The sequence below is a fragment of the Hippocampus bargibanti genome, linkage group LG07, assembly GCF_051943395.1.
Source record: "Hippocampus bargibanti isolate YZ-2025 linkage group LG07, ASM5194339v1, whole genome shotgun sequence".
Classification (NCBI taxonomy): domain Eukaryota; kingdom Metazoa; phylum Chordata; class Actinopteri; order Syngnathiformes; family Syngnathidae; genus Hippocampus; species Hippocampus bargibanti.
Genome location: NC_142740.1, coordinates 2,694,992 through 2,722,949, shown reverse-complemented (window position 1 = coordinate 2,722,949; position 27,958 = coordinate 2,694,992). Strand labels below are relative to the sequence as shown.

The 27,958-nt window shown below is 38.1% G+C and overlaps 3 protein-coding genes across 5 annotated transcripts; all 3 read right to left on the bottom strand.

Annotated features, from left to right (window-relative positions):
* Nucleotides 1–129: 129 nt before the first annotated feature.
* On the bottom strand, nt 130–10,449 carry sft2d2a (SFT2 domain containing 2a). Its single transcript, XM_089001146.1, has 9 exons — nt 10,269–10,449; nt 10,109–10,198; nt 9,024–9,109; nt 8,556–8,637; nt 7,715–7,750; nt 7,571–7,629; nt 7,456–7,485; nt 6,685–6,791; nt 130–352 (listed from the first exon to the last, which is right to left on the bottom strand). The coding sequence occupies exons 1-8, from the start codon at nt 10,332–10,334 to the stop codon at nt 6,752–6,754; spliced, it is 489 nt and encodes a 162-aa protein (XP_088857272.1). The 5' UTR covers nt 10,335–10,449; the 3' UTR covers nt 130–352; nt 6,685–6,751.
* Nucleotides 10,450–11,984: 1,535 nt separating this feature from the next.
* Nucleotides 11,985–19,927, bottom strand: tmem45a (transmembrane protein 45a). The gene is made up of 6 exons (XM_089001144.1): nt 19,758–19,927; nt 18,002–18,210; nt 16,468–16,680; nt 15,183–15,367; nt 13,992–14,134; nt 11,985–12,740 (listed from the first exon to the last, which is right to left on the bottom strand). The coding sequence occupies exons 2-6, from the start codon at nt 18,195–18,197 to the stop codon at nt 12,644–12,646; spliced, it is 834 nt and encodes a 277-aa protein (XP_088857270.1). The 5' UTR covers nt 18,198–18,210; nt 19,758–19,927; the 3' UTR covers nt 11,985–12,643.
* A 783-nt stretch (nt 19,928–20,710) lies between these two features.
* lnp1 (leukemia NUP98 fusion partner 1) lies at nt 20,711–27,953 on the bottom strand. 3 transcript variants are annotated; one of them, XM_089001362.1, is made up of 4 exons: nt 27,934–27,953; nt 25,147–25,369; nt 22,886–23,131; nt 20,711–21,009 (listed from the first exon to the last, which is right to left on the bottom strand). In XM_089001362.1, the coding sequence occupies exons 2-4, from the start codon at nt 25,345–25,347 to the stop codon at nt 20,824–20,826; spliced, it is 633 nt and encodes a 210-aa protein (XP_088857488.1). In that variant the 5' UTR covers nt 25,348–25,369; nt 27,934–27,953; the 3' UTR covers nt 20,711–20,823. The 3 variants fall into 3 exon arrangements, with proteins under 3 accessions (XP_088857488.1, XP_088857487.1, XP_088857486.1); XM_089001361.1 differs by lacking the exon at nt 27,934–27,953 and adding an exon at nt 27,239–27,319; XM_089001360.1 differs by lacking the exon at nt 27,934–27,953 and adding an exon at nt 25,483–25,656.
* Between the last annotated feature and the right edge of the window lie 5 nt (nt 27,954–27,958).

Below are 27,958 nucleotides of genomic sequence, written 5' to 3'. Positions count from 1 at the left end.
ATGGTAGCATATCTTTCAAACCACGTTTTTTTCTTACAAAACTACCCGAATAAACAACATAAAAAATATTAATATGCATACTGAAAAAAATGTTAATATTTAAGATTTATTTGTGAAATAAAACTCAAATTATTTTCATGTAATTAAATTTTATTTTTGGAAACAGGAAGTTGTGACATTTTGCAGCAGCATTAACATGTAACAAATAAATGAACACGTTTTAATTTAAAATGGACTATACATACACCAAATGGACTATACATACATCAAAATCCAACACGTTTTGTAACGCTAAAGCATCGTTTTCTGTGAAAATATAACAAAATTAGGTATGATGAAATATACATCATGGTGAAAGTATAAAAGATTTTGAACTAGGAATAGCCAAACCAAGTGAAAAAGGTCGGGATGCAGTGCGAAAGAGAAGCATAGTGCCCCCAGACACTGCCCCCTGGCGCAAAGATTTCAAAATATCTGGACAAATAGGTGAACTCGGACAAAAAGATAAACTCACATTTCCTAATTTGGTCAGACAGATAGAAAGTGGGCTCAGTAAAGGCTACCAGGGGGATGAGATCATTGATGCAGTGGTTCGTGCCATAACACCAGGTCTGCAGTTGAGAAGCTACCTCGAAGGGAAAGAAAATCTCACCCTACCTTCTTTACGAAGGATTCTCCGATCTCACTATCAAGAGAGAGGAGCCACTGAATTGTACAAGCAGCTCTCATCGGAAGTGCAGACTAATAAAGAGTCCCCACAGAAATTTCTACTGCGTGCGATGGATCTTCGTCAAAGGATTCTTTCTGCATCTCAAGAGGCTGAATCAGGGGTGAAGTATGATCCCACGTTGGTCCAGAGTTTATTCCTGCACACAGTTCTGACGGGGTTACAGAGTGACAATGTAAAGAGTGATATGCAACCTTTCCTCCTGCTAACCACCACATCAGATGAAGTACTGTTAGAAAAATTAAACATGGCATGTGCAAATGAAAAAGAGCGACAGGAAAAAAAGAAAAATGCTGCTGCACGGGTGACAACGCTGAACACTGTCCAGTTAGATGACACACCAGTCCCGATTGGGAAGAAGACAGTCTTAAAGCAGAATACTTTTACTGTGCCGAATGAACTCCTTTCAGAGATCAAAGAGATGAGGTCAGAGATGATGCTGTTAAAAGAGCTGCGTGCAGAAGTGTCCCAGATCAAAGAGACTATTCAGAAACCAACAGCCACTTCTCAGCCCACCAGCGGAGGACCTGAACGCCTGCCTGACCACTACCCTGAACAGGTCGCCTTCACTCCCCCTTCACAATATCAGGTAGATCCACCAGCCAGGCACTACTACAACCAGCACTCCCCATCAGCTCTTCAGCAGTACCACCCAGCACCAGGCCCCAGGTCGATGAGGGGGGCAGCACAGTTCCAGCAGCGGTTCGCCCCTCAGCAGTACTACATGCCCCTTCGCCCTCAGCCCAGGTGTTATTCTTGTATTCAGACAGGTGAAGAATATTGTCAGCACTGTTTTAAATGTGGAAGTAGTGAACATTTCAGAGCAGGCTGCAAAGCACAGAACTCAGCTAGGAACCATGCTTTAAACTAGAAAGGGTTACCCCAGTGGGACATGGTGTGACCACAGAGACAGATAGGTCCCAGCGTTACAGTGGTGCTATGAAAATGGAATGTAAGCCCCACACATGTGGCCCCGTTCAGAAGAGATATAAGCAGTCATTTGTCGAGCGTACAGATAAGAAACAGTGTGGCAAATTACCTTCGGTCAGGGAGTTAGTGGGGAAGAAATGTCTTATTCGGTGCTTTTTGGGTAACAAAAGGGTTGAAGCACTCTGGGACTCGGGGTCCCAGGTGTGTGCTGTAGATGAGTTATGGAAACAAACGAACTTACCTGACGTGTCATTGAAAAATGTGAATGAGCTTATTGACCCTGATAACACTCTCAATATTGTGGCAGCTAATGGAACGGATATGCCTTATGTAGGATGGCTTGAGATACCATTTAAACTTGGTGCTAATGATCCAGGGCTACTTGTACCAGTATTAGTACTAAAAGGTGACCAGCAACAGTGTCCTATCATAGGGTTTAATGTCATTGAGCGTCTTGTGTTAGATAGCCTCTCTAATGAGTCACAAACAGGGGATGCAGAAAAGCTCTTGAAATCGGTTAGACTAGCTTTTCCCCACCTTAAGCGCAATAAAGCTGCCACTTTCATAAAAGCAGTTAGTCTGGGACAAGCACATGAGTACCGTGTAAAAACAACAAATGAGAGATTCACTATAGCCAGGCATAGCTCACTTATTATTCCATGCAGAGTACAGGCTAAGCCCTTTAAGGAAGATGTTACATTAGTTTTTGAGCCAAGTGAAAACCCACAGTGGCCAGATGGCCTCGAGCTTTGTGACTCGTTGGTCTCAGTAAAGGCAGGTTCCATCCCTAGGATAGTTGTTAGTGTCCAGAACCCTACTAATCATGATATTAGGTTTCCAGTAAAGACTATTATTGGTACAGTGCAGTCAGTAGGGTCTGTCTACCCAGCTAACATATTTAAAAGGGACCTTCCTTCAGCGGTTGTCAATGAGGTCCATGTCCAGAATACCACCATCGCTCTCAGTGAGCAGTGGGACCCCCCAATTGACCTTTCTCATTTGGACGAAGATAAAAGAAAGACCGTTCAGCAGATGTTGAGAGAGGAATCGGCATCATTTTCAAAATCGGATGACGACATAGGGTGTGTGGAAAACCTACAAATGGACATTTTGTTGAAAGACACTGAGCCCGTTTCAAAGACATATATGTCTGTCCCAAAGCCAATGTACAGAGAGGTGAAAGATTATTTACAGGACTTGATAGCGCAGGGGTGGGTGGAAAAGTCCACTTCCTCCTACTCATCCCCTGTCGTCTGTGTCAGGAAAAAAGATGGTACACTGCGCTTATGTATTGATTACAGAGAGCTGAACCGGAAAACACACCCTGACCGGCACCCCATCCCACGGGTACAGGACGTGGTGGATAGCCTTGGGGGTAACACCATCTTCTCGCTGCTGGACCAAGGCAAAGCATACCACCAGGGGTTCATGTCCAAAGGGAGCCGACACCTGACTGCCTTCGTGACCCCTTGGGGCCTTTATGAATGGATTCGAATTCCGTTTGGACTCATGAATGCACCAGCAGCGTTCCAGCGGTGTATGGAACAATGTCTGGAGGGGTTACGGGACGAAATATGTGTCCCCTATCTTGATGACATTCTTGTTTTCAGCGGGACATTTGACAACCACGTTGAGGACGTCAGACGAGTGTTGCGACGTCTCAGGGAAAATGGAATAAAACTCAAAGCCCGAAAGTGTGACCTCTTCAAGCCGGAAGTGAGATACCTCGGCAGGATTGTCTCTGCTGAGGGGAGCCGAATGGACCCGGCAGATACAGCAGCAGTGCGTGCCCTGAAAAACAAGCAGCCAGGCACTGTCGGTGAGCTTCGAGCCATTTTGGGACTATTAAGCTATTATAGGCAATACATCAAAGATTTCTCTTGTATCGCTAGTCCCTTGTATGATTTGCTTAAAGCCCCTCTGAATGTTGAGACTCAGCAGCATCAAAGACAAAAATGGAAAGTGAGACATAACAGTGTGTCTTCCAACACACGTATTGAGTGGAGTGATGAGCATCAGTCAGTGTTAGAGCAGCTAATAGACTGTTTAGTTCAACCACCAGTTTTAGGTTTTCCTGACTTCGCGCATCCTTTCATTTTGCATACAGATGCCTCTAACCGGGGTTTAGGCGCTGTGTTGTACCAAAGACAAAATGGCAAACTTCGCGTGATAGCCTATGGCTCTCGGACATTAACTGCAGCTGAGAAGAATTATAACTTACACTCGGGCAAGTTGGAATTTTTGGCGCTTAAGTGGGCGATCACAGACAAGTTTCGTGATTATTTGTACTATGCACCATTCTTCACTGTGTATAGTGACAATAATCCACTCACTTATGTACTGTCGACTGCTAAGTTAAATGCAACTGGGTGCAGGTGGGTCGCAGAACTTTCTGATTTTAATTTTACTGTTAAATATCGTCCCGGTAAGGAAAATGTTGATGCAGACAGTTTATCTAGGATGCCCCTTGATATGGTAACATATATGGAAGGATGTACAAAAGAAATGTCATATGATGCTGTGAGTGCTGCCGTACAAGCGGTTGACCAACAGAACGAGTCTAGTGCAGCTTGGTCTATGGGAATTTCAGCTACGTGTGCCGAGGTGTCACTAAACACACCGATAGCCCCATTGACTGTTGGACAGATCAAGCTAGATCAAGAGACTGACCCCATTATAGGACATATTATTAGATACAAACTGGCGGAGACGAAACCGCTGGGTACTGAACTAAGAAAGCATTGTCCTCAAGTTGTTTGTCTTGTGAGGGAATGGGACAAGCTACACTTTAATGACAGAGGTGTTTTGTACAGAAAAACGGCAAACAGAACCCAACTACTGCTTCCTGAAAAACACAAGGTGACAGTGTTAAAAGAGCTGCATGATGAAATGGGCCACCATGGTGTAGAAAGGACTCTTTCCCTTGTAAGGGATCGTTTTTACTGGCCCTTTATGCAAAAAGAAATAGAGGACTATGTACTGAGAGAGTGTGTGTGCCTAAAACACAAAAAGCCCAACCGTGAGACCAGAGCCCCTCTCACTAATATTGTGACTACTCAGCCTTTTGAACTTGTCTCCGTTGACTTTTTGCATCTCGACAAATGTAAGGGTGGTTATGAATACGTGCTTGTGCTAGTAGACCATTTTACACGTTTCGCTCAAGTTTATGCTACGACGTCCAAATCTGGCAAAACAGCGGCAAACAAAATCTTTAATGACTATGCTTTAAAGTTTGGGTTCCCCCTTCGAATTCACCATGATCAGGGTGGTGAATTTGAAAATCAACTTTTTGCTCAACTGAAGGAATATTGTGGGGTTGCGGGTTCAAGGACAACCCCCTACCATCCACAGGGAAATGGACAGGTTGAACGATTTAATCGAACACTGATCCAGATGTTAAAGACACTGACAGAGAAACAAAAGAGTAACTGGAAAGACTCACTAAACAAACTCGTTTATGCTTACAACTGTACCAAAAGTGAGGTGACAGGGTTCTCACCTTTTTACTTACTTTATGGACGTTCACCACGTTTGCCAGTTGATATGTTGTTTAGTTTGAATCCAGACTCTAACCAGGGTGAAACCAACCAGAAGGACTATGTGAAGAAGTGGAAACAGGGCATGGAGGAAGCGTATGCGATCACGCAAGAAAATAACAACAAAGCTGCTGCCAGGAGTAAGAGACTATATGACAGTAAACTAAAGTATTCTACCCTGTTGCCCGGTGATCGTGTTCTGGTTCGAAACTTAACCCCACGTGGAGGTTCAGGCAAACTGAGAAACCACTGGGAGGATGTTGTTCATACAGTGGTTCGTCAAGTCAGCCAAGACATTCCAGTTTATGAGCTGAAACCTGAGAGGGGGAAGGGCAGATCTAGGATACTCCACCGCAATCTCTTGCTGCCATGTGATCATTTGCCATTAGAGACTTCACTACAGTCCCAGTCCAAGGAAAAGTCCACTCGGCAACGACCGAACAAGATGCCGGAAATGGATCCGGAAGAGGATGATGAGGAGGATGAGTATTATCCAGTGTTGCATCGCCAGAGCACCCGACCAGACTCACCAGAACCGCGGGACGTGAGCTTCGTGGAGACAACCCACCATGATGACAATCAACTGGGGAATGAACTGCCGGGGACAGAGCCGGGAGCTGCGGAAGTTGACCAACCTCAGGAGGGCAACATTGGTCCGGAAAATGATGCACCTGTGACGGTGTGTCCCCCTTTTCCCCAGCCAACCCCCAGTAATCCTGATATTGGGGGAAATCAACGGCCACGACGAGAACACAGGAGACCCAAGGTATTCACGTATGATCGCCTTGGTTCGCCATCTTGTTACAATGTAGGGACAGTACCATATCATGGTGAACAGACAATGCCTTGGATGTATGGCGCACACCCCTATCATGCCACGAAATACTACAGAAATGGTTAATCGACACTTCGGTTTAATAGAACAGTGAGATGGAAACAAGAAGACCCCGATGAGCCCTGTATAAGTAAAACGGAATGTATGAAAAGAGTTCCAGTCTGTGAATTGTTGATTGTTATAATGTAAACAGAATGTATGAAAAGAGTTCCAGTCTGTAAACTGTTCATTATTATAGTTCATATTTGGATGCAGTTCATAATACCGTGCGTCATTGTTTTGGGCACGTCGTCCAGCGTATTTATGTATTTACTAGTACATATGTTGGGGACAACATCTATTTTGAGGGGGAGTATGTGACAGGTTGTAAATTATCGTATTTCCTATTTTGGTTACATTCGCGTAGTTCTATTGGTTTACAAATGATATATATCGAAAATGTTTATTTAAACATGGAACGCCTGCTTCGGTTCGTGTTTCGTGTCGGACCGATTTAGATCGTTGGACCGGAAATTGTTGTGCGCGTACGTTTGCATTAGATCGGGGCATTCGAAGTAAACCACTGTTGAGTCAAGACGTATCACATTGCTTGTCTTGTGGTTTTTTTCCTGGATCCCACAACACCGTATCTCCCTTACTATAGTGGAGAGCGCAACACATGCACCCCACTCATTTGCTCCATTGTTAAAAATAAAAAAGCAACAAAAAAAGATGTAACAGTCCTTATTTCATACACATGGCCACCAACCTCAATATGGCGTCCCTGCAAAATATTTTTGGACAGGTTAGACCAAAGCTACAGCAGGTATTAGTGCTACACTAGAAAAAAAAACAACGTTCAATATCACATAATAACACGATCAAGCACACATTTGACATGATACTAAACCTTGCTTTTTCCTTGAGAGTTTTGAAAGGTGCTTATAGTTCAAATGTATGTCAAGTCGGACAGCAATTTACAGGATCTGGCAACGTGCGACGACCATGTGACGTGAAACGTTTGTTTAGGCTCTCAGTCGTATAGTGGTTGTCTGTTGGCTATCTATTAGCTATCTGGTTAGCTGTCTATTAGCTAGATATGTATTCGCTCTCTATTAGCTATCTAGCTGGCTATCTATTAGCTATCTATCCGGCTAGATATCTGTTAGATGTCTGTTAGCTAGCTAGTTACCTGACTGTCTATATTAGCTATCTATCTATTAGCTCTCTATTAGCTATCTAGCTGGCTAGCTAGCTATCTGTTAGATGTCTGTTAGCTAGCTAGTTAGCTGGCTGTCTATATTCGCTATCTATCTATTAGCTCTCTATTAGCTATCTAGCTGACTAGCTCGCTATCTATTAGCTATCTATTTAAATTATTATTATTATTATTATTATTATTATTATTATTATTATTAAAAGATACTGAAAATGTTAAAATGACAAACCTGACAAATGGGATGTAAGAAAGGCTGTACCTGTTAAACAAAACAGCATTTTGAGTTTAACACCATCGGTAAATGTGAGCCATGTTTGAAAACATCTCATCTACGACCAACTCACCACGTGAACGACAACACTTGCAGGATGACAAAAAACAATGCCAAACCAAAGTTTTTCCACTGGATGAAAAAAAAAAGATTCAATTATCGACCAGTAGATTTAAAAAAAGTTTTGTCTCAGTGATGTCATAACTCAGTCACTCACCCAGAAAGCGGCGCACAGCGTCAACACTAGACAAGTCTGGAATAATAGTATGAAAATTACATTTGAATGCATTTAAGTGGACTTCACTACAGTGATACCTTGGCTTATGAACTTAATTGGTTCCCAGACAGAGTGTGTAAGGTGAAAAGTGTGTATCCCCAAAAATAATTTCCCATAGGAAACCATTAAAATGAGAATAATCCGTTCCCAGGTCCCCATAAAACATAGTTTTCTACTTTCTCATTTTCTAAGCCTTAAATTCACAAGGTACTAAATATACCTTATTTTATGTATAATAAATGTGCTATGGTATTATAATTAAAGAAATACACCGTACTGTATAATAAAGTCGTTTTATTGACCTTTGTTATGGTCGTTGATGGCTTGATGGAATGGAGAGACCGGTTTCATCAGCATGAAACACTTGATGAGGAACGTAGCCTTCTTCTTTCACCATCTTGAGGAATGATCCCTTGTAGGTGCTTTCTCTGCGATAATTTTATCTAGTTCCTCATCAATTATGTTCTGTTTAGCTCGGTTGATAGCTTTTTGCACATGGCTTGTGCAACCCGCACAAGTGGAGCCTGATTGATGGGATATTTTAACCTTGCAGTCTACACTCTGCCTTTGAACAATCAAAGTTGAAACTCTCTCATTGTCGTCTGCCTGTCTCTTTAATGTTTAAACCACCCAGCAGCTCCGTGTACGAAAAAAGTTCGTATGCCAAGGTAAAGTTCGTATGCCAAGGTAAAATTTCGTGAACCGAAAGGTTCGTAAGCCAATGGGTTCGTAAACCGAGGTATCACTGTGCATTTGTGTCTTTTTTCGTGCATGTGCTTACAATCATGATGGTGGTGGCCAGTGCTCTGGTCTTGTCACACATCCTCTTTAGCTGCTTCATGGGGCCCATCAGGAACATGGTACTAGGTGGCACAAATAAGCATGGCAATAGATCATCCAGTGGAAATGAAAATAATAATAATAATAATAATAATAATAATAATAATAATAATAATAATAATAATAATAATACATTTCATTTTAAAACACTTTTCAAAACTCTCAAGGACACTTTACAGTCACAGGATATTTTTTTCTGCGGGTGAGCAGCGGCAGCCACACGCACCAGCGTTCACTAAACCCGGAAGTAACAAAGTAAAAAAAAAAAAAAAAAACAATATATATAATATTATGGTACACATTGCCCCAAAAAAGTTTTTAAATTCCTCATACACATTTTATACCCACCGTATGAATATTATACTTTAATGATGACGACAAACAATCACACACTGACACATGCACCAACCTGCCCAGGGTACAAATGTTGCCAAAAGTGTAAAAGACGATGAAGAGGATGATGCCGATCCTGGGGAGGAAAAGTAAACATACCCCCTGCAAACACACATGATGCAATTTTAATACGTATATAATAATAATAATACATTTTATTTATAAGCGCCTTTCAAAACTCTCAAGGACATTTTACAGTCTCGGGATACGCACATTTTATTTTGAAAACAGCAGAAATGTGAATAAATGTGGTGATATTTCATGAATTAATGAAAATTATAGCCCACCCTTTATATATATATATATATATATATATATATATATATATATACTATTATTATATTATTATTATATAGTTAGTTATATTATTATTATATAGTTAGATTAATATGCATGGTTGCATATGCATGGTATGCATAGTTAGATTAATATGCATGGTTGAGAACAGTTAAATGTAATTTTAATCAAGATTTTAAAAATGAATAGATGTAGCAAACAGATACCACACTACATGCAACATTTATACATATAAACATTCATAACCATCCATAAAATGTACAATTAATACAACATGTAGTTAAAGTATAGTACGAATTCAAAATAATTACATTTTCAAAATGACAACATAATCTTAAATTCAAAATGTTCGAAATTATACAATTTTGACTGAAATAAATGCATATATAAATTTCCATTTGACAATCATTGTCAAAGCGTCTAAAACAGGAAATGAATAACATTAACAATTAAATGCATATTTATAGATAATAATAATAATAATAATAATAATAATAATAATAATAATAATAATAATAATAATAATAATAATAATAATAATAATAATAATAATAATAATCTAGTCATTGCCCTTCGCCCAGGGTGGTATTAATAAAAGTTTTCTGAAACCGAATACGACAACAATGACCAAAATGACCGAGACGGCAATGCAGCATTGAAGTCAAAACATCACCAAAAACATTCCTGAGAGCGAGTCGAACAAGTCAAACGACAAGAGACAGATGCAGTTCCACCGGCCAACACCCCCCACCCCCCTCACCCGCCACGCCACTAAAATGTCCCCGGTTTCCGTGTGAATCTTACAAGAATGGAACACGCTCCTCCGATCACAAAACAGGCGATGAACCCTTTCACGCGTGTCCCCCAGCCCAGCGTGGATGCTTCGTTCACACTCTGCACACACGAATGGACTCCAATCACCATCAAATCGACAACGACGACAACTAAAGCCGCTTCGGTTTACCTCCAAAATCGTCCGATCTTCTCTACGCGCCTCCTCGCCGCTTAAAACCGATTTGAGTTTATCCATAACCGAATTTAGAAGTTCCTTTTTTTGGTAAAATGCGGAGTTAAAAGTTGAGAGTATATCTTTCCGCCCCCCCGCGCAGCCCGACGTGAATTTCCTGAGCGCCTAGGTGACGTCATCACGCACTCACCTGGGAGCGTCAGTCTCAAGCTTGACGAGGAAGCGCGCCATGCCGTTGCCATGGGAACCAGATAGCTTGACTCGGCCTATTTCGTTGATACGAATGAACGAGCACCGCCATATGAATAGTTGTATTTGTTTATATAGTAATTGCTGTAGATTTTCAACATTTATCGATATAAACATTTGAAGAGATTTTAAAATAATGTAAATATGCGCTTTTAAAAAGCCTCAACTGATAAAACAAAGACGATATTCAGACTACCCCGCTGTATAACCATATTGCGGCCATTTTCTTTGTTTACATACAAGTAATAGATAGCTATCGAGATTGCTGGCTAGCTAGCTATAAGGCTAACAGGTAACTAAAAGAGGCTAAATGGATTTAGCTGTTTTTGTGCTTTCTTTAGTCACTTTGGGTTGTGGTAATAATGATAACAATAGCAATAATAATAGTAATAATACATTTAATTTCTAAGCACCTTTCAATACTCTCAAGGTCACTTTACAGTCACAGGATAAGTTTTTTTCTGTGGGTGAGCAGCGGCAGCCACACGCGTCAGCATTCACTCAACCCAGAATAACTCAAAAAGATAGAAAGCTAGCTAACTAATAAATACCATATAGATAGCAAATAGCTAGCTAGCTAGGTAGCCAGCTAAATAACTAGTTAGCAAATAGATATCAAATAGCTAGCTAGCAAGGTAGCCAGCTAAATAGCTGGCGAGATAGCCCCTGTTTTCTAAAATGCCGATTTTCTGTTTTTTTTTTTTGTTTCTAAAATGGCGACCGTCAACAAGACTTCTGTTACCAAAAAAAGTGTTAGAAAATTTAAATTGAATATTCACGTCACTTTTTTAATGTCTTTTGGACAGCCGCCCACATTTCAAGCTCACATAACTCCAGACCCATATCATTTATGAATTAACTAAGTCTAAGGTTTCTAATGCTGTATCTTATTGAATGTATATGTAGTCCTAAAACTCAATATTTGGTGGGTCCTGGAATTCGAGTGACAGTGACAAAAACCCACAAATACATATATAAATAAATACATAAATACATTGACAACATTGATACACAATGTATTTTTATTTGTTTTTCTACAATTAGCTCAAATATCAAGAGACTGCGCCCTGAGAGTACAAGCTACTAAAGGTAGTTAGAGCGGGTGGAATAATACACAAAAGCAGTCGTGACTCTCAAACGTCCTTTCCCTGATTTTAACTCATTCACTGCCAGACGTGTGCAAAAATGTGGCAACTCCAGTGCCTGTCACGGTTTGCGAGGTGGTGATGGCGGGTTCGGATCCCAAAAAGCAGACAGGAGGGAGCAGGAGGTTATTTGACAAATTGTATTAAAATAAAGGTCAGCAGTAACAAAATGTAAAACATCAAAATGATCTGAATGGAAAAAATACAAAGTAGCAAAAGAAGACCAAAAGTAAAAGCCCGCCAAGGTTAAACAAACACGTACACGATGCATGCTGCAACCAAGCAGCAAACAAACAATGAATCGGCACCGGATGATCGTGCCAGGTGTCCTTTTAAGTGTCATTGATTATAACGACCAGCACCTGCGAGGCTGCCGGCAGGGCTGACGTCGCTACCCGCTGGTCGCCAATCTGATCGGGACGACCAGCACCTGTGCAGGTGCAGGCGGGGCCGACAGCGCCCCCCGTTGGTCGCCAACCAGATCATGACAGTGCCAGGGTTATTGTCATTGTCACTCGAATTCCAGGACCTACAAAATATTGAGTTTTAGGACTACATAAACATTCAATGCAGTGTAAGAAACCTTAGATGCTCTTATTTCATAAAAAAGAAAAAGTTAATTCCTAAGTGATATGGGTTTGGAGTTCTATGAGCTTGAAATGAAGGCAGCTGTCCAAAATACAATACAATACAATACATACATATTGGTTTATATAGCACTTTAAAAACAGCTGAAGCTAGAACAAAGCGCTAACATGGGGAAAAAAGGGATATGCTACCCCCTTGTGAAAGGGAAAACCATTGCGAGAGGTTTAACCAGCGCTTTATCGGCACCCAAACAAGAAAAAAACTAAACCCAAACAAATTCAAGAATGATGCTCTACGTCATATTTTCAATTCCCGAATAAATTTTGTGAATGGCAGTGAATGAGTTAAATGAGTGGCACCATGCTGGCAAGGGTGCCGGTTGGGGGTGGGTCACACCACCTCATCCTCAGACTCGGGGTCTTTGTCACTCCGTTTCAGCAGGCCCATTTCCACCGGGGGGGTCTTCTTTAATCGGCTGCGAACGGCGCTTGGAATAGATGACAAAAACAAAATGTCAGCTGTCTTGTTGTCATTCATGAAAGTACAGTGATACCTCGGTTTACGAAACCTGTGTCTTACGAACATTTCAGTTTACGAACGTTAAAGTTGTGAAAATTTTACCTTAGCATACAAACTATTTTTCGGGATACACACAAAGCGCCACAATGAGTGATGTGTCGTTCACAAACGAGCCCGTTCACCTAACAAGAAAATGGCAGCTGACTCATTTTTGTCCTCTATTCCCCGCCTCCAGTCTTCAGTTAAAGCCACGTGATTGGTCAAGAACGCAGCAGTAAGGGGAGGTGATTTAAACATTAGAGACAGGGAGACGATAGAGAAAGAGTGACAAAATGGATAGAAAACATTGAAATTTGGACTCGTTTCAACTTTGATAGTTCAAAGGCAGAATGTAAACTGCAAGGTTAAAATTCCTATCAATCAGGCTGCACAAATAACCCGCACTAGCCATCAGTTCAATTTGAAATCAAAAGACAAGCAAGGGAACCAGCTATTAATGATACAGTAAAGTCTCGTTATATCGATATTCAAGGGAGTCCAAAAAAATATCGATATAACCGGGACTATCGATATATCCGACCCTGTTTGCATGTAATTTTCTCCGTGCGTGCATAGAAATAGTATCGATATAACCGGGACTATCGATATATCCGATATCGATATAACGAGACTTTACTGTATTTCTAGTGTGTCTGCTTGCATCTGTTGCTGTTGCAATATCACAACTTCCAAGATGTACAACCCAGAGCCCCTTGAGACACTTTATGAAAAAAAGCTTTCCATTCCATCAAGCCATCAATGACCATCTCAAAGGTAAATAAAACAACTTTATCATACAGTACAGTTTATTCCTTTAATTACAATACAGTAGCACATTAATTATACAAAAATAAGGTATATTTTGTGTAGTTTTAAGGCTTATTTAGTTGAAAATTATGTTTTATGGGGACCTGGGAACAGATTATTCTCATTTTAATGGTTTCGTATGGGAAATTAATTTTTGGGATGCGCACTTTTCGCCTTACACACTGTCTGGGAACAAATTAAGTTCGTAAGCCAAGGTATAACTGTACTTTTATTAACTATTTATGGTATTTTTACAATAAACCGGCCAATCAATCGCTCATCAGAATTTTATATCAGCCTCCGCCTAATAAAATCGATCTGTCATTCTAACACTTCCTTATTCATTGACTTTGTCACCGAGCGTCATTCTCACCAGCTAACCAAGCAGTAGAGTACGCCTACGGCGAGCAAGGCGAAGGCAAGGTGCCACGAATAGCACATGGTGATGAACATCATGTTGTTGTGGTCCTTGGGATCCCACCCGGCACCACTGGGAGGGTACAGCACGTATCCGATCTGTGATGCAAGCACAAAAAAAAAGTTCAGTGATTTATATGTTAGCTAGCTTGCATGCTAACACGGTAGCAAGCGCGTTAGCTTGCGGCGAGGTTGTTTAAGGCGTTGCTTGGCAAAATAAGACTTCAGTTTTAGTTTAGGTTAATTTGCCAAGTTATGTTTAATGAATTCACTCTATTAGCTAGCTAGCTTGCTAGCTTTCTATCAGAGTTACGGTTTAAGTGAACGCTGGCGCGTGTGGCTGCCGCTGCTCACCCGCAGAAAAAACATCCTGTGACTGTAAAGTGACCTTAAGTTTTGAAAGGCACTTATAAATAAAATGTATAATTTTTTTAATTATTATTTATATTATTTTTATTTATTATTTTTGATATTTGTATTATTGATATTTTTATTATTATTTTTGATATTTTTATTATGTTTTATTATTATTTATTAATAATGTTAATCATGTTGATAAGGTTGATAATATATATTATATTATACATTATATTAATAACGTAGTTGTAATCATTTTAATAATTAGAATAATTGTAATGTTTATAATGTTTATTAATGTTTAATCATGTTTAATAATGTTTATAATGGTAATGTTTATGCCTAAAATGTTTATAATGTTTATGTTTATAATTGTTATAATATTTATCTTAATTTTTGTCTAATTTTTCAAATATTTCAAATGTTTAATTTTTTTAAATAATTTTTCTACTTTTTATTATTTTTGTTATTTTTATAATTTTTATATTAATTTTTGTCTAATTTTTCAAAATTTTCAACATTTTCTAATTTTTCTACTTTTTATGATTTTTATTATTTTTGTTATTTTTATAATTTTTATATTTGTTATAATTGTTTCTAATTTTTATTCATTTTATTATTTTTTATGATCTTTATTATTATTTACTTTGATTATATTGTATGTATTATATTACATATTTTCAATTCCCGAATAAATTTGAGAATAGCAGTGAATGAGTTAATAATTCCCCTCGTCTGTGTTGTGTGAAAATGAGAGATTTCTTTTTAAATATGGCGTGCAAATTCTCACCTGCCAGAACCAGCTCCCCTGCAGCAACGTAAGAGTGCAGCGTAAAAGCTCCAGTAGGATGTTGCCACGGTAGAAAAGCTCCAAGAAGGCTACCACGGCCCCGCCGAAGACAGCGTACAGCAGTAGCATATGTAAGTGGACGTCTAGCATGGACCGGCCGTGGAGGTGGTAGAGAAAAAGGAACCCTGGAAGAACAACAGCTCATTTTTAGATACAGTGATAACTTGGCTTACGAACTTAATTGGTTCCCAGACAGAGTGTGTAAGGCGAAAAGTGTGTATCCCAAAAAATAATTTTCCATAGGAAACCATTAAAATGAGAATAATCCATTCCCAGGTCCGCATAAAACATAATTTTCTAATTTTCTAAGCCTTAAAACTACACAAAATACACCTTATTTTATGTATAATAAATGTGTTACGGTATTATAATTAAAGAAATAAACTGTACGGTATAATGAAGTCGTTTTATTTACCTTTGTGATGGTCGTTGATGGCTTGATGGAAAGGAGAGCCTGGTTTCATCAGCATTAAACACTTGATGAGGAACGTAACCTTCTTCTTTCACCATCTTGAGGAATGATCCCTTGTAGGTGCTTTCTCTGTGATAATTTTATCTAGTTCCTCATCAATTGTGATCTGTTTAGCTGGGTTGATAGTACATCTTGGACGTTGTGATATTGGAACAGCACCAGATGCAAGCAGACACACTAGAAACATCATTATTAGCTGGTTCCGTTGCTTGTCTTTTCATTACAAATTGAACTGATGGCTAGTGCGGGTTATTTTTGGAGTCTGATTGATGGGAATTTTAACCTTGCAGTCTACACTCTGCCTTTGAACTATCAAAGGTAAAACGAGTCCGAATTTCACTGTTTTCTACCCATTTTGTCACTCGCTCTCTGTCGTCTGCCTGTCTCTTTAATGTTTAAACCACCTCCCCTCACGGCTGCGTTCTCGACCAATCACGTGGCTTTAACCGACGACTGGGGGCGGGGAATAGAGGACCAAAACAAGCCGGCTGCCGTTTTCTTTTAGCAGAACGGGCTCGTTCGCGAACGACACATCACTCATTGTGGCAGCTCCGTGTGTATCCCGAAAAAATAGTTTGTATGCCAAGGTAAAATTTTCATACATTTAACGTTCGGAAACCGACAAGTTCGTAAGACAAGGGGTTCGTAAACCGAGGTATCACTGTATGCTGTAACATGCTTTCTGGAGCAATTTTTTCTTTTTGTTGTGTTTTTCCTGTGCCAAATAAACCTTTCGAATATTAAACGTCGAACCTTCGTTAAAGAAAGCGATCGCCATCATCATCCTGTCGACGGCGAGGGGTGCGGCTTCCGTCGTGTGGACGATCAAGGAGACGCATCCTGCCAAGCCGAAGAACAGATACATGGTGGCGTGCTGCCAGTTCATCAGGTCTTTCCATTGGTTCTCCGTAAAGTCATACAGACGGAGTTTTGGACCGTCAGCTAAAAATTGCTCTGCTAGCATCCCTGCAAGACAACAAACAAATGAACAAAATAAATAATTAAGAATAAATAAATGTGCAAATTATTTAATTAAATAAATAAACAATAAATGTGCAAATAAATAAATACATAAAATAAATAGAAGGATAAATAAATAAATACATGGGTGAATACATTGTATACAACAATAAATAATTGTTCAGATAGATAGATAAATGGATGAATAAATAAAACAAATAAATACACAAATATGCAAACAAACATAAAAAATAAAAATAAAAAAATATACAAATGTGCAAATAAATAAATAGACAAATGGACACAAAACTAATCAAGCGAATAAATAAATAGAGTAAATAAATAAATGTGCACATAAATAAATACATAAATAAATAGAGAGATAAATACATATGCACATAAATAAATAAACAAATACATAAATGGGTGTATACATTAAATATATAAATGCATAATTGTGTAGATAGCTCGATAGCTAGATAGCTAGACTCTTGCTCTCCCTCCCGCTCCCGTATTTTGTTTTTCTACTTCTTTCTTTCCTCTCCCTTTCATAACTTTGCTGCTGTGTTACTTCCGGGTAGAGTGAACGCTGGCACGAATGGCTGCCGCTGCTCACCCGCACAAAAAAAAGTCCCGTGACTGTAAAGTGTCTTTGAGAGTTTTGAAAGGCGCTTAGAAATTAAATGTATTATTATTTATTATTATTATTATTATTATTATTATTATTAGTAGTAGTAGTAGTAGTAGTATTATTATTAATATTCTTAATATTATTAATTATTAAATATATATTATATATAATTATTAATATTATCATGGATTATTAATTCTTAATTATTACTATTACTATTACAATACTATTAGGATTACTATTATTATTATTATTTATATTGTATAATTACAGTAAAGTCTCGTTATATCGATATTGGATATATCGATAGTCCCGGTTATATCGATACTATTTCTATGCACGCACGGAGAAAATTACATGCAAACAGGGTCGGATATATCGATAGTCCCAGTTATATCGATATTTTTTCAGACTCCCTTGAATATCGATATAACGAGACTTTACTGTATTATTTAATATATTTATTATTATTATTATTAATTATTATGATTATATAAATACACAAATATGCAAACAAAAAAATAAAAAATAAATACACAAATGTGCAACTAAATAAATAAATAAATAAATAGAAAAAAATAAACACATAATCAAGCGAATAAACAAACAAACAAATAAATGAACAAAGAAATAAAATGAATAAATAAATAAATACAATGCTCAATCACAGAACGGATGCAACCAGCTTTCGCTCACCCGCGAAGGAGAAGAAAAGGACAAGCGAGCTTTCGAAGATCTCCAGGCGCCGTTGCGCCGCTCGACTGCTCAACCGGGTAGAACCGATATTCTTGTTTCGACGGGCGGCGTGCCACAACGAGTACTTAGCCGTCCACCAAAGGCCACCCAATAGGAAGAAGCTCCCTGGAAGAGCGTGACCTTTGAAGCTACCCATGATGCTACAACACCTGGATTGGAGAAATCAGTCCGACGGAGAACAAGCATTTATTTACATTTTGTCGCTAGCATAAATGGGTGCTAGGTGAAAAAAAAAAAAAAAAAAATGGTGTCGTTTGTCCTTTAAACCTGCTTTTCCAAATTCATTTTGTAACAACCTGCTTGATTTGATTTCATAAATACTACTGTGGGTGTTACATTTGCGGGATGGCGATCAAACGGTCGGTCACCTTTTCAAACGAGACATGCTCCTGGGCGAGAACACTCCAGGATGAGGATAACAAAAGTGTCACCATGGTAACTGCTCTAATTCAATGACGCCGGTAGGGGATTTAAGTGGGTATTGTGAAAATATAAATGCAACCAACATAATTGGTAAATTATGTACACCGACACTGAAATGAATCTAACTAAAATAAGGTTGCAGAGTGAAAGGTCAAAATTAAGGGCTAACATTTTTAACACATAACCCACAAGGATAAATTTAAGCACTACTGCCAATACATTAGCATTAAAATTGGCTGGTTTTCACCCAGTCACGTGTAGCCTCACCAAAGTCACACACCACCTAACCAAAACCCCGCCCCTTAGAGGTACACGCACACACAAACAGCATTATAAATATAGATTTATAAATAGTATAATATAAATAGTAATAATATTCTTTTTGATTCTCTTCCCACCTTCAAGTCCCATCTCAAAACCCACTGATTTAAAATTGCATTTTCTGTGCAGCTCAATCTCTTGTTTCTATTTATAATTGTATTATATTTATTGTATTCTATTTGTGGTTGTATTTTATTTATTATAGTACCTATGCTTGTCTGTGACTGTAAAGTGTCCTTGAGAGCTTTGAAAGGCGCTTAAAATGTAATGTACTATTATTATTATTATTATTAGTGGTAGTAGTAGTAGTAGTAGTAGTAGTAGTAGTAGTAGTAGTATTTATGCTTACAATTTATTTGTTTTGTGAGTTCCGTCATTTACACTTTTTTCATGATTTTAGCAGAATTTTTACTCTGTTTGAATAAATTTAAATATATTTCTGTGTGCAGTATGGATAAAATATATTAAGATGTTATTCATGTGATCTCAAAATTGTGAATAGGATCCTCATATATTATAGAAAAAAAAAATATTCCTAGAGTTCCGGAAATAAAATCACAGCTCTTAATGTGAAAATACCAGAATACTAAATTTATCTTTCACTCACACTGTATTTTCTAAATTGTGAAATAAGTGCGGAAAGTAAATGAATCTTAATCAGTAGTTGTTTTTTAAGGTATTTAGTAGCAGATTCAGAAAGAAATTTGAAAATAAATTGCAATTTTATTGACAAAAACTGCATTACATAGATGATTAAAACATGCGATGTATGTCGTCTTTTTCCAAATAATGTTCTCACAAACGAGGTGTTAATTAACTAAAAGGTGATCAAAGTTGGAGAAAAAAAAGTTTTCGAGGATACATTTTATTTCGATAAGTAAGGAAAAAGTTGTCTTTACGAGCAATAAAACCGACATCCTAAATAGTGGAAAAACGAAGGGGGTGGTCTTACCCAAAGTAGCTTTGTCTCTGGAAATTTCAAAAAACAAAAAGTTAGTTAAGACAAAAACTTAAACCATCTTAAAATTTCCATTATTTGACACAATTTCCCCATCGAAGTCAACAGCGACTTTCTCTTCAAAATCTTCGTCTTCTTCGAACCATTTCGCATCTTCACCCCAAATCCAGTTTCCTTCTTGAGTATTTTCATTGGTTAACAGAGGTCAGCTGACGTCATGTTCACGAGCGCCCATTGGCCAAACAGTATGTCAATCTTACGTTTCCACGTGTGCACATTCACTACGCTTGCCTAACGAAAAAGAAAAGAAAAGGGAAAAAAAAGAATTCAAAACTTTCCGTACTGCAGAGTTGAACTGAGCCGATACGAGAACTCCAGCACGTACACAGGAACGGGGGAGTCTTCGAGCCACCTCGGTACCCCTCTTCCTCCGTTTTATTCCCAAATGAGGCATTATTTTGACTAAAAACGTGTGGTTTACGAACGGGATGAGAAAGAGTAGACAAAAAAACGAGGGCCATTGAAAGGGGACACCTGTTCCGGAAACGAATCGAGGAAACGTAAAAAAAAAAAATGAAAAATGAGAAATTTAATTCAGAATTATACTACGTTTATTTTCAAAAATATTAATACAACCACAACTATAACAAGAAAAGACAGAAGCTATTGTTACAATAAATAATATTCTAATACTGTAATTGTCCCTTCTGGGCTCACATTCCAACTGATTGGTTCATGAAAATCCTTTTTTAACTGTTTTTAAAATCATTTTCACAGACTAAAAACACAAATATTGAATAAGGGTTGAAAAACACGGCAATATATATTTGTACACACAATTTACATGCAAAACATTTTTAGTAAAGTGAAAATCAGTACCAATTCATACATTTAATTATCACTATCTATGGTAGGGACGATGTATTGTACAGTATTTACAATTTGTCTTTGTCATTGTTGACGATTGATTGCAATGAACTCCATGCAGATAATGAGTTGTGTGTATTTTGGGTGTTTTTCTATAATCCTCACGTGATAAAAAATAGACACAGTTCCAATTTTAACGGTGCCTGCGCAGAGAAAGCTGCCGTCGGAACGTGTACTCATGCTGCTGCTGTTGTTTTTCCGCAGTGACAGCGCCGACCTCATCCGCTGACCTTCTCCTGTCGCTTAGGAGTCTCGTGGCAAGGCAGGCCGCCATCTCGCTGCTGCCGCGTGAACCACCCACTTCGGACCTGCAAGCGGTCTTTTTTTTTGTACGGAAAAAGCCATATTTATAAATTATAAAGCACAGTCATTTTTTTTAATCAGCGTCAATGTTATTTATATTTATGTATTTGATATAAAGTCACCCCAGATTAAAATTTCTTATGGACCACTGTTATGATAATGATTTGTAGCCAGTTTTAAAGGACAAACGACGCCTCTCCGGACAAGTTATGTCCATAATTTGTCAAATCACTTCGACTGACTTCTACTGACCGTATTTTACAAAGATTTGGATTTGCTTTTATTAGTCTCGCAGTGGAGACATTTATATTTCACAGCAGCAAAGTTATTAAAGGAATGAAAGTAGTTCCCAGAAAATGCACAAGATGGCGCCCAAGGTCCGTTGGAAATGGGCTGATTTGTTTGCTGGGAATTTGTGTCAACTAGAATCAAATAGTAGTCTTGGTGCAACACACAACGATTCACCATCGCGTTATTTATGTGTTTTCCTTCTAATTTCGCCATAAACACGGATAAACACAAAGTTTTCAGACCAAACAAAGTACCCAAAATGCATTGTGTGTCGCTTTCTCGGTCAGGGGCGTTCCCTCCGTGACGTCACTTAGGGCATTATCATCAACTCGAAAACAAGACTTCCTGAATATTCAGTGTGAGTCTTAAAACGTAAAATATAGCACTATGCAGTGGAATCTTTGTAAAATACGCTCAGTAGAAGTCATTTGAAGTCATTTTACAAATTATGGACACAACTTGTCCGGAGGCGTCGGTTGTCCTTTAATGGTCGGAATTCTGAGTTAGAAGTCGGAATTCTGTGTTAAAAGTCAGAATTCTGAGTTGAAAGTCGGAATTCTGAGTTAAATGTGTGTGTTACTTCCGGATTGAGTGAACGCTGGTGCGTCTGGCTGCCGCTGCTCACCTGCAGAAAAACATTTTTGTTCTTATCCTGTGACTGTAAAGTGTCCTAGAGAGTTTTGAAAGGCGCTTCTAAATTGAATGTATTATTATTATTATTATTATTATTATTATTATTATTATTATTATTATTATTATTATTATTATTATTATTATTATTACTACAGTAAAGTCTCGTTATATCGATATCGGATATATCGATAGTCCCGGTTATATCGATACTATTTCTATGCACGCACGGAGAAAATTACATGCAAACAGGGTCGGATATATCGATAGTCCCGGTTATATCGATATTTTTTCGGACTCCCTTGAATATTGATATAACGAGACTTTACTGTACTGTTATTATTATTATTATTATTATTATTATTATTATTATTATTATTATATTATTATTATGTCATCTCATCTCATTATTATTATTATTATTATTATTACAATTATTATTGTGATTATTATTATTATTATTATTATTATTATTATTATTATTGTTACTACTATTATTATTATTATTATTATCATTATTATTATTACTACTGTTATTATTATTATTATTATCTCATCTCATTATTATTATTATTATTATTATTATTATTATATTATTACTATTATTATTATGATGATGATGATTATTATTATTATTATTATTATTATTATTATTATTGTTGTTGTTACTACTATTATTATTATTATTATTATTATTATTATTATTATTATTATTATTATTACATTATTATTATTATTATTATTATTATTATATTATTATTATTATTATTATTATTATTATTATTATTATTGAAACCTTACGTTGAAGCCCTAACCCTGCCCTCAACCCCTATTTCATAAACAAGGATGAAACTTAAAAATTAGGGTTGCAATCAAACCACCGTTTTCAAGACAGGGTCAAATGAATATGAAGTTTCAAGTCCAGGTTTAGGTTTCAAGGAGGTTTTTTCCAGATTTGAAGTACAACTCACCGGTGGTGGAGCGCATCTATCTTGAAGATAAAGTCTCCTTTGGAAGGATTCCGTCAGCTCTGGGATGGTGCCGATGCGGTTCTCCAGAACGGCTGATTTGGAGCGTCCGTTGTCATCCGAGGAGGTCCGTCGAACCCTCTGGTGGGATCCGACTTGCCCTTTCTCCTCTCGGCTCTTTGCTTGGGTCGGCGTGGACGCCACGGTGACCTTGTGCAAATGGTTGATCTTCATGGCGTCAAGTTGGGACTGTGAAAAGCGGATCGTCAATTTTATCGACCGTTCCTTTTGCTTCTCTAGTCTTAATTTGGAATCCTAATTTGATTGTAGCAAGGATATGTGTCAGAGATGTTCGATCGGACAATGTGGACGAAGGCAAGGACCTAGAAAGATTGTCTTTTACTGCCGGCAGGAGACGCAGCCATTCATGACAGACGTCTGAATTCTGCAGCCCTCTGCCAAGCTATTTATTGAGAGTATATGCAAATTTAAGTGATACATTAGTAAAACATAGTTTTCTTGATTAGAATACCACGCCCCTGGGCGTTCTAAGCGTGACCAGCTGTAAGCAATAAAACATTGTCTCTTCCATGAACTGATAGATTTGTAACCTGGCTGATGAGCTCTTCCTGTGAAGGAGTTTCAAGTCGTAAATTACTCCTGTGATAAAGGAGTTTCCCAAGTCCTAAATTCTGTCCAAATCCAGATCTCCTACATGAAGATGACAGTTTAACAAGCTGTGTCTGTTGACCTCAGATTGACCCCAGGTTGTCTGTGCTTTATTTGTGTATTTGAGTCACACATGTTGACTAAGCATATAACAGCATGAAACTTTTAAATATGACAACTTCTTATTCTCTATCAATATGTCAAAAATCAGATGTCACGATTGCTAACTTGCTAACCGAATCGCTGTAGGTTCATACTTGTCGATGGTGGATGTAAATGGCTACCAGGTAAGATTGAGTGAATGCCGAGTCTGAGTGCAGTGAGCTCTCAAAATCTGTCGATATTGTGAAAATGACTGATTTAGGGTTTCAAACAAAACGGAGGAGTCAAAGTAGGGTTCAGTGGATCAAATTGCGCTTTTGGACCTAGTTTCAGGGTTTAAATAAGGTTTAAAGGACAACCGACACGATTTTTTTGTTTCCTAACTGACATCAGAAAAACATTTTATAGCATCTAAAATACCCAAAACACAGAGGCTGATATTTTTAGTCAAATGCAAAACACCAATAAAAATGACTTAAAGCACAGGTGTCAAAGTCAAGGCCCGCGGGCCAAATCCGGCCCGCCATATCATTTTTTTTCGGCCCGCGAAAGCAAATCAAACTTGTCAAATTCCACGATGATTGCTAAAATCTGAGCCAAAATTTCATATTTTTGGATGTCAACCACAATAAAAGTCATTATTCTTCAGATTTGAAAACGAGTTATTCATTAATTTGCTGTGTGCTCTATATGTAATATTTGAAGGGATTTAAACATTCTAATGGGTTCCCCAAATTCATAACGGCCCTCGAGAGGAAACCATAACTACAATGTGGCCCGCGGCAAAAAAAATGACTTTGACACCCCTGACTTAAAGTGTCCCAAAACTACTTCAAAATGACCTCGGGATGGCGGGTTTCAGAAGGTCCCGCCCCCTTGTTCGTGACGTCACACAAAGACATATTTGCTTTGCTCTAGAATCAAAACAATGGCTTCAGAGAGTTCAGATTCGGAGAAGATGCTTTCTTGTTACTCTATCAGTTATGAATATGATTCAAATAGTTCTGAAGAGGAAAGCATAAATATTCAATGTAGCGTCCCGGAAAATGCACAAGATGGCGCCCAAGTTCCGTTAGAAATGGGCTGATTTGTCTGCTGGGAATTTGTGTCAACCAGTATCAAATAGTAGTCTTGGTGCAACACACAACGATTCACCATCATGTTATGTATGTGTTTTCCTTCTAATTTCGCCATCAACACGAAGTTTTCAGACAAAACAAAGTACCCAAAATGCATTGTGTGTCGCTTTCTCGGTCAGGGGCGTTCCCTCCGTGACGTCACTTAGGACATTATCATCAACTCGAAAACAAGACTTCCTGAATATTCAGCACGAGTCTTAAAACGTAAAATATAGCTATATGCCATGGAATCTTTGTAAAATACGCTCAGTAGAAGTCATTTGAAGTGATTTTACAAATTATGGACACAACTTGTCTGGGGGCGTCGGTTGTCCTTTAAATTCTCAAAATAAGGTTTCAAGGTATTGTTCTTACCACAGTGGGAAGGGACGACCGTCGATCAACTCTCGTCTTGACGGGTTTCCTAAAACTTCGCTTCCTTTCACGCGAGTATCCGCCGCCACTTCCACCACATCGTTCGGTTCCGTGGCCCCAATAGCTGCTCATCCATTTGGTGAAATTGCCGTCGTCGTCCTCGTCGTCCATGATGATGGCGGGCAGAAGTCTCAGCGACATGACGGATCACGACGGTGGGATTCTGGAACAATGAAATGCTGATTGAACGAGCGTCTGACTTACTGACTGACTGAATACTGACGATTCCCGGACAATCCCGAAATAACCCACCCGGATCACTTTGAATCTATTTACCCGCTACTGGAGAAGAGTTTTTCACAATGGGGAGAGAGTGAGGACGAGAGTGTTTGTTTTTGCAACCCTTTCCATTCAGTTCCAGTCCGCAAGTTCCCCCGGGGCATCTCCACGGTGTGCCCATACTTTCCATGAGTGCATCAAACAAGTCAATAATTATGGAGTGCTCCGTGGTCCTGTTATGTAGGACAACAAAACATCAGCTCATAACATGTTAGTGTGTGTGTTCATATGTTGCCAAATTCACCATTTTTTTTCATGGAATTCTTTTATTTACAAAAATAAATTAACATTTATTATACGTATACTGTAATCTATCTATCTATCTATCTATCTATCTATCTATCTATCTATCTATCTATCTATCTATCTATCTATCTATCTATCTATCTATCTATCAAGCTGGCTGGCTGGCTATCTGTATAGCTATCTAGAGCCATCTAGCTAGATAGCTAGCTAGTTACCTAGCTAGCTTGCTCTATCTATCTATCTATCTATCTATCTATCTATCTATCTATCTATCTATCTATCTATCTATCTATCTATCTATCTATCTATCTATCTATCTATCTATCAAGCTGGCTATCTGTATAGCTATCTAGAGCTATCTAGCTAGATAGCTAGCTAGGCTAGCTTGCTCTATCTATCTATCTATCTATCTATCTATCTATCTATCTATCTATCTATCTATCTATCTATCAAGCTGGCTGGCTGGCGGGCTATCTGTATAGCTATCTAGAGCTATCTAGCTAGATAGCTAGCTAGCTACCTAGCTAGCTTGCTCTATCTATCTATCTATCTATCTATCTATCTATCTATCTATCTATCTATCTATCTATCTATCTATCTATCTATCTATCTATCTAGCTGGCTATCTGTATAGCTATCTAGCTAGATAGCTAGCTACCTTGCTCTATCTATCTATCTATCTATCTATCTATCTATCTATCTATCTATCTATCTATCTATCTATCTATCTATCTATCTATCTATCTATCTATCTATCTATCTATCTATCTATCCATCCATCCATCCATATTAAACGATGCAATGAGTTTCACCCTATTGTTAGTGTGTGTGCGTTTGACTCTTTGCCAACTATGCTGTTGTCCCATTTGGATGCTGGGCCCTGCTATGTCTGGACGCCACTAAATGATTTTTTTCTTCCCTACAGCAATTTGTCCTCGCCCCGTGACTGACGTTTGCAAGCCATCAAAGTCGGTCGGCTACAATCAACCCCATCAGGCTTCAACACTGTATGTGCAATGATGAGGTGTTTGAGGAAAAGATTTACAGAAATATTTAGGAGATGAGAATAAGGTTGAAATACAAGGCAGAATATCACATTGTGGAATATCTAACTTTTGAGTTTTTAGCAACTCAAGTTTGTTCTCTGGTTGTAAAGGCGAAGAATGAAGGATACTGTATGACGTCACTGAACGTGTGTTCAGGTGGTTTTAAAGTTGTACAGTATTGTAGAACAAATCTATTGGTAAAAAAAAATGTTCTTATCCCGTGGCTGTAAAGTGTCCTTGAGAGTTTTGAAAGGCGCTTTGAAATAAAATGTATTATTATTATTATTATTTTCATTTTTACAGAACATCCGTAGTAAAATGTAAACGTTTGTTGTTGTTTTCATTTTTCAACGTTTACTTTAACTTAAAGGGATATATTATATCCAGCATATAATGTCGTTGACATCTCAATCTTAAAAACAACTACCGACAAACTACAAAAAAAGCTCTGAGATTCATACCTGTCAATCTTGGCTAATAGCTGCCCTTATAAAATGATGACAATTCTCGTATAAAAGAACAAGCGGAAATGCAAACTCTACCGCGCATGCGCACTTTAATCAATTCGACCGTACGCATCGATAAAAAATATATAATAAGAATAAATTTCATTTATAAGCGATTTAAAATCTCAATGACAATTGACAGGCACATGATATATGTATGATGATTTATTTTGGGTAATTTGCCGTAACAATAATCGCGATGGCGGCAGCATTGTCACTGGCTACCAGCAGTGAACGGACAACCGACACCTTCCGACAAGTTGCGTCCATAATTTGTAAAATCATTTCAAATGACTTCTATTGACCGTATTTTACCAAGATTCCACCGCATATAGTTATATTTTGCTTTTTAAAATCGCGCTGATTATTCATGAAGTATTGTTTTCGAGTTGATGCCAATACCGGAAGTGGATTAGAGCCAAATGCTCTTTGGAAGATCGGTTCACAATTGTAATTTTTGTTTTCGGACAAAAGTTGTCATACCCCGTATATTATTTGAAATGATAAAAAACGTATAAAACACCGGGAAACGTATAAATTTACAGGTATGGAGATTGATTGGAAATCCTGAAAGCAAATTAGGACTACAAATGAGTATATTGAGTAAAAAGACTACATCCCCCATGACCTATTTTCCCATGATTCCTTACGTTTTACTCATCACGCGAAGAAGAA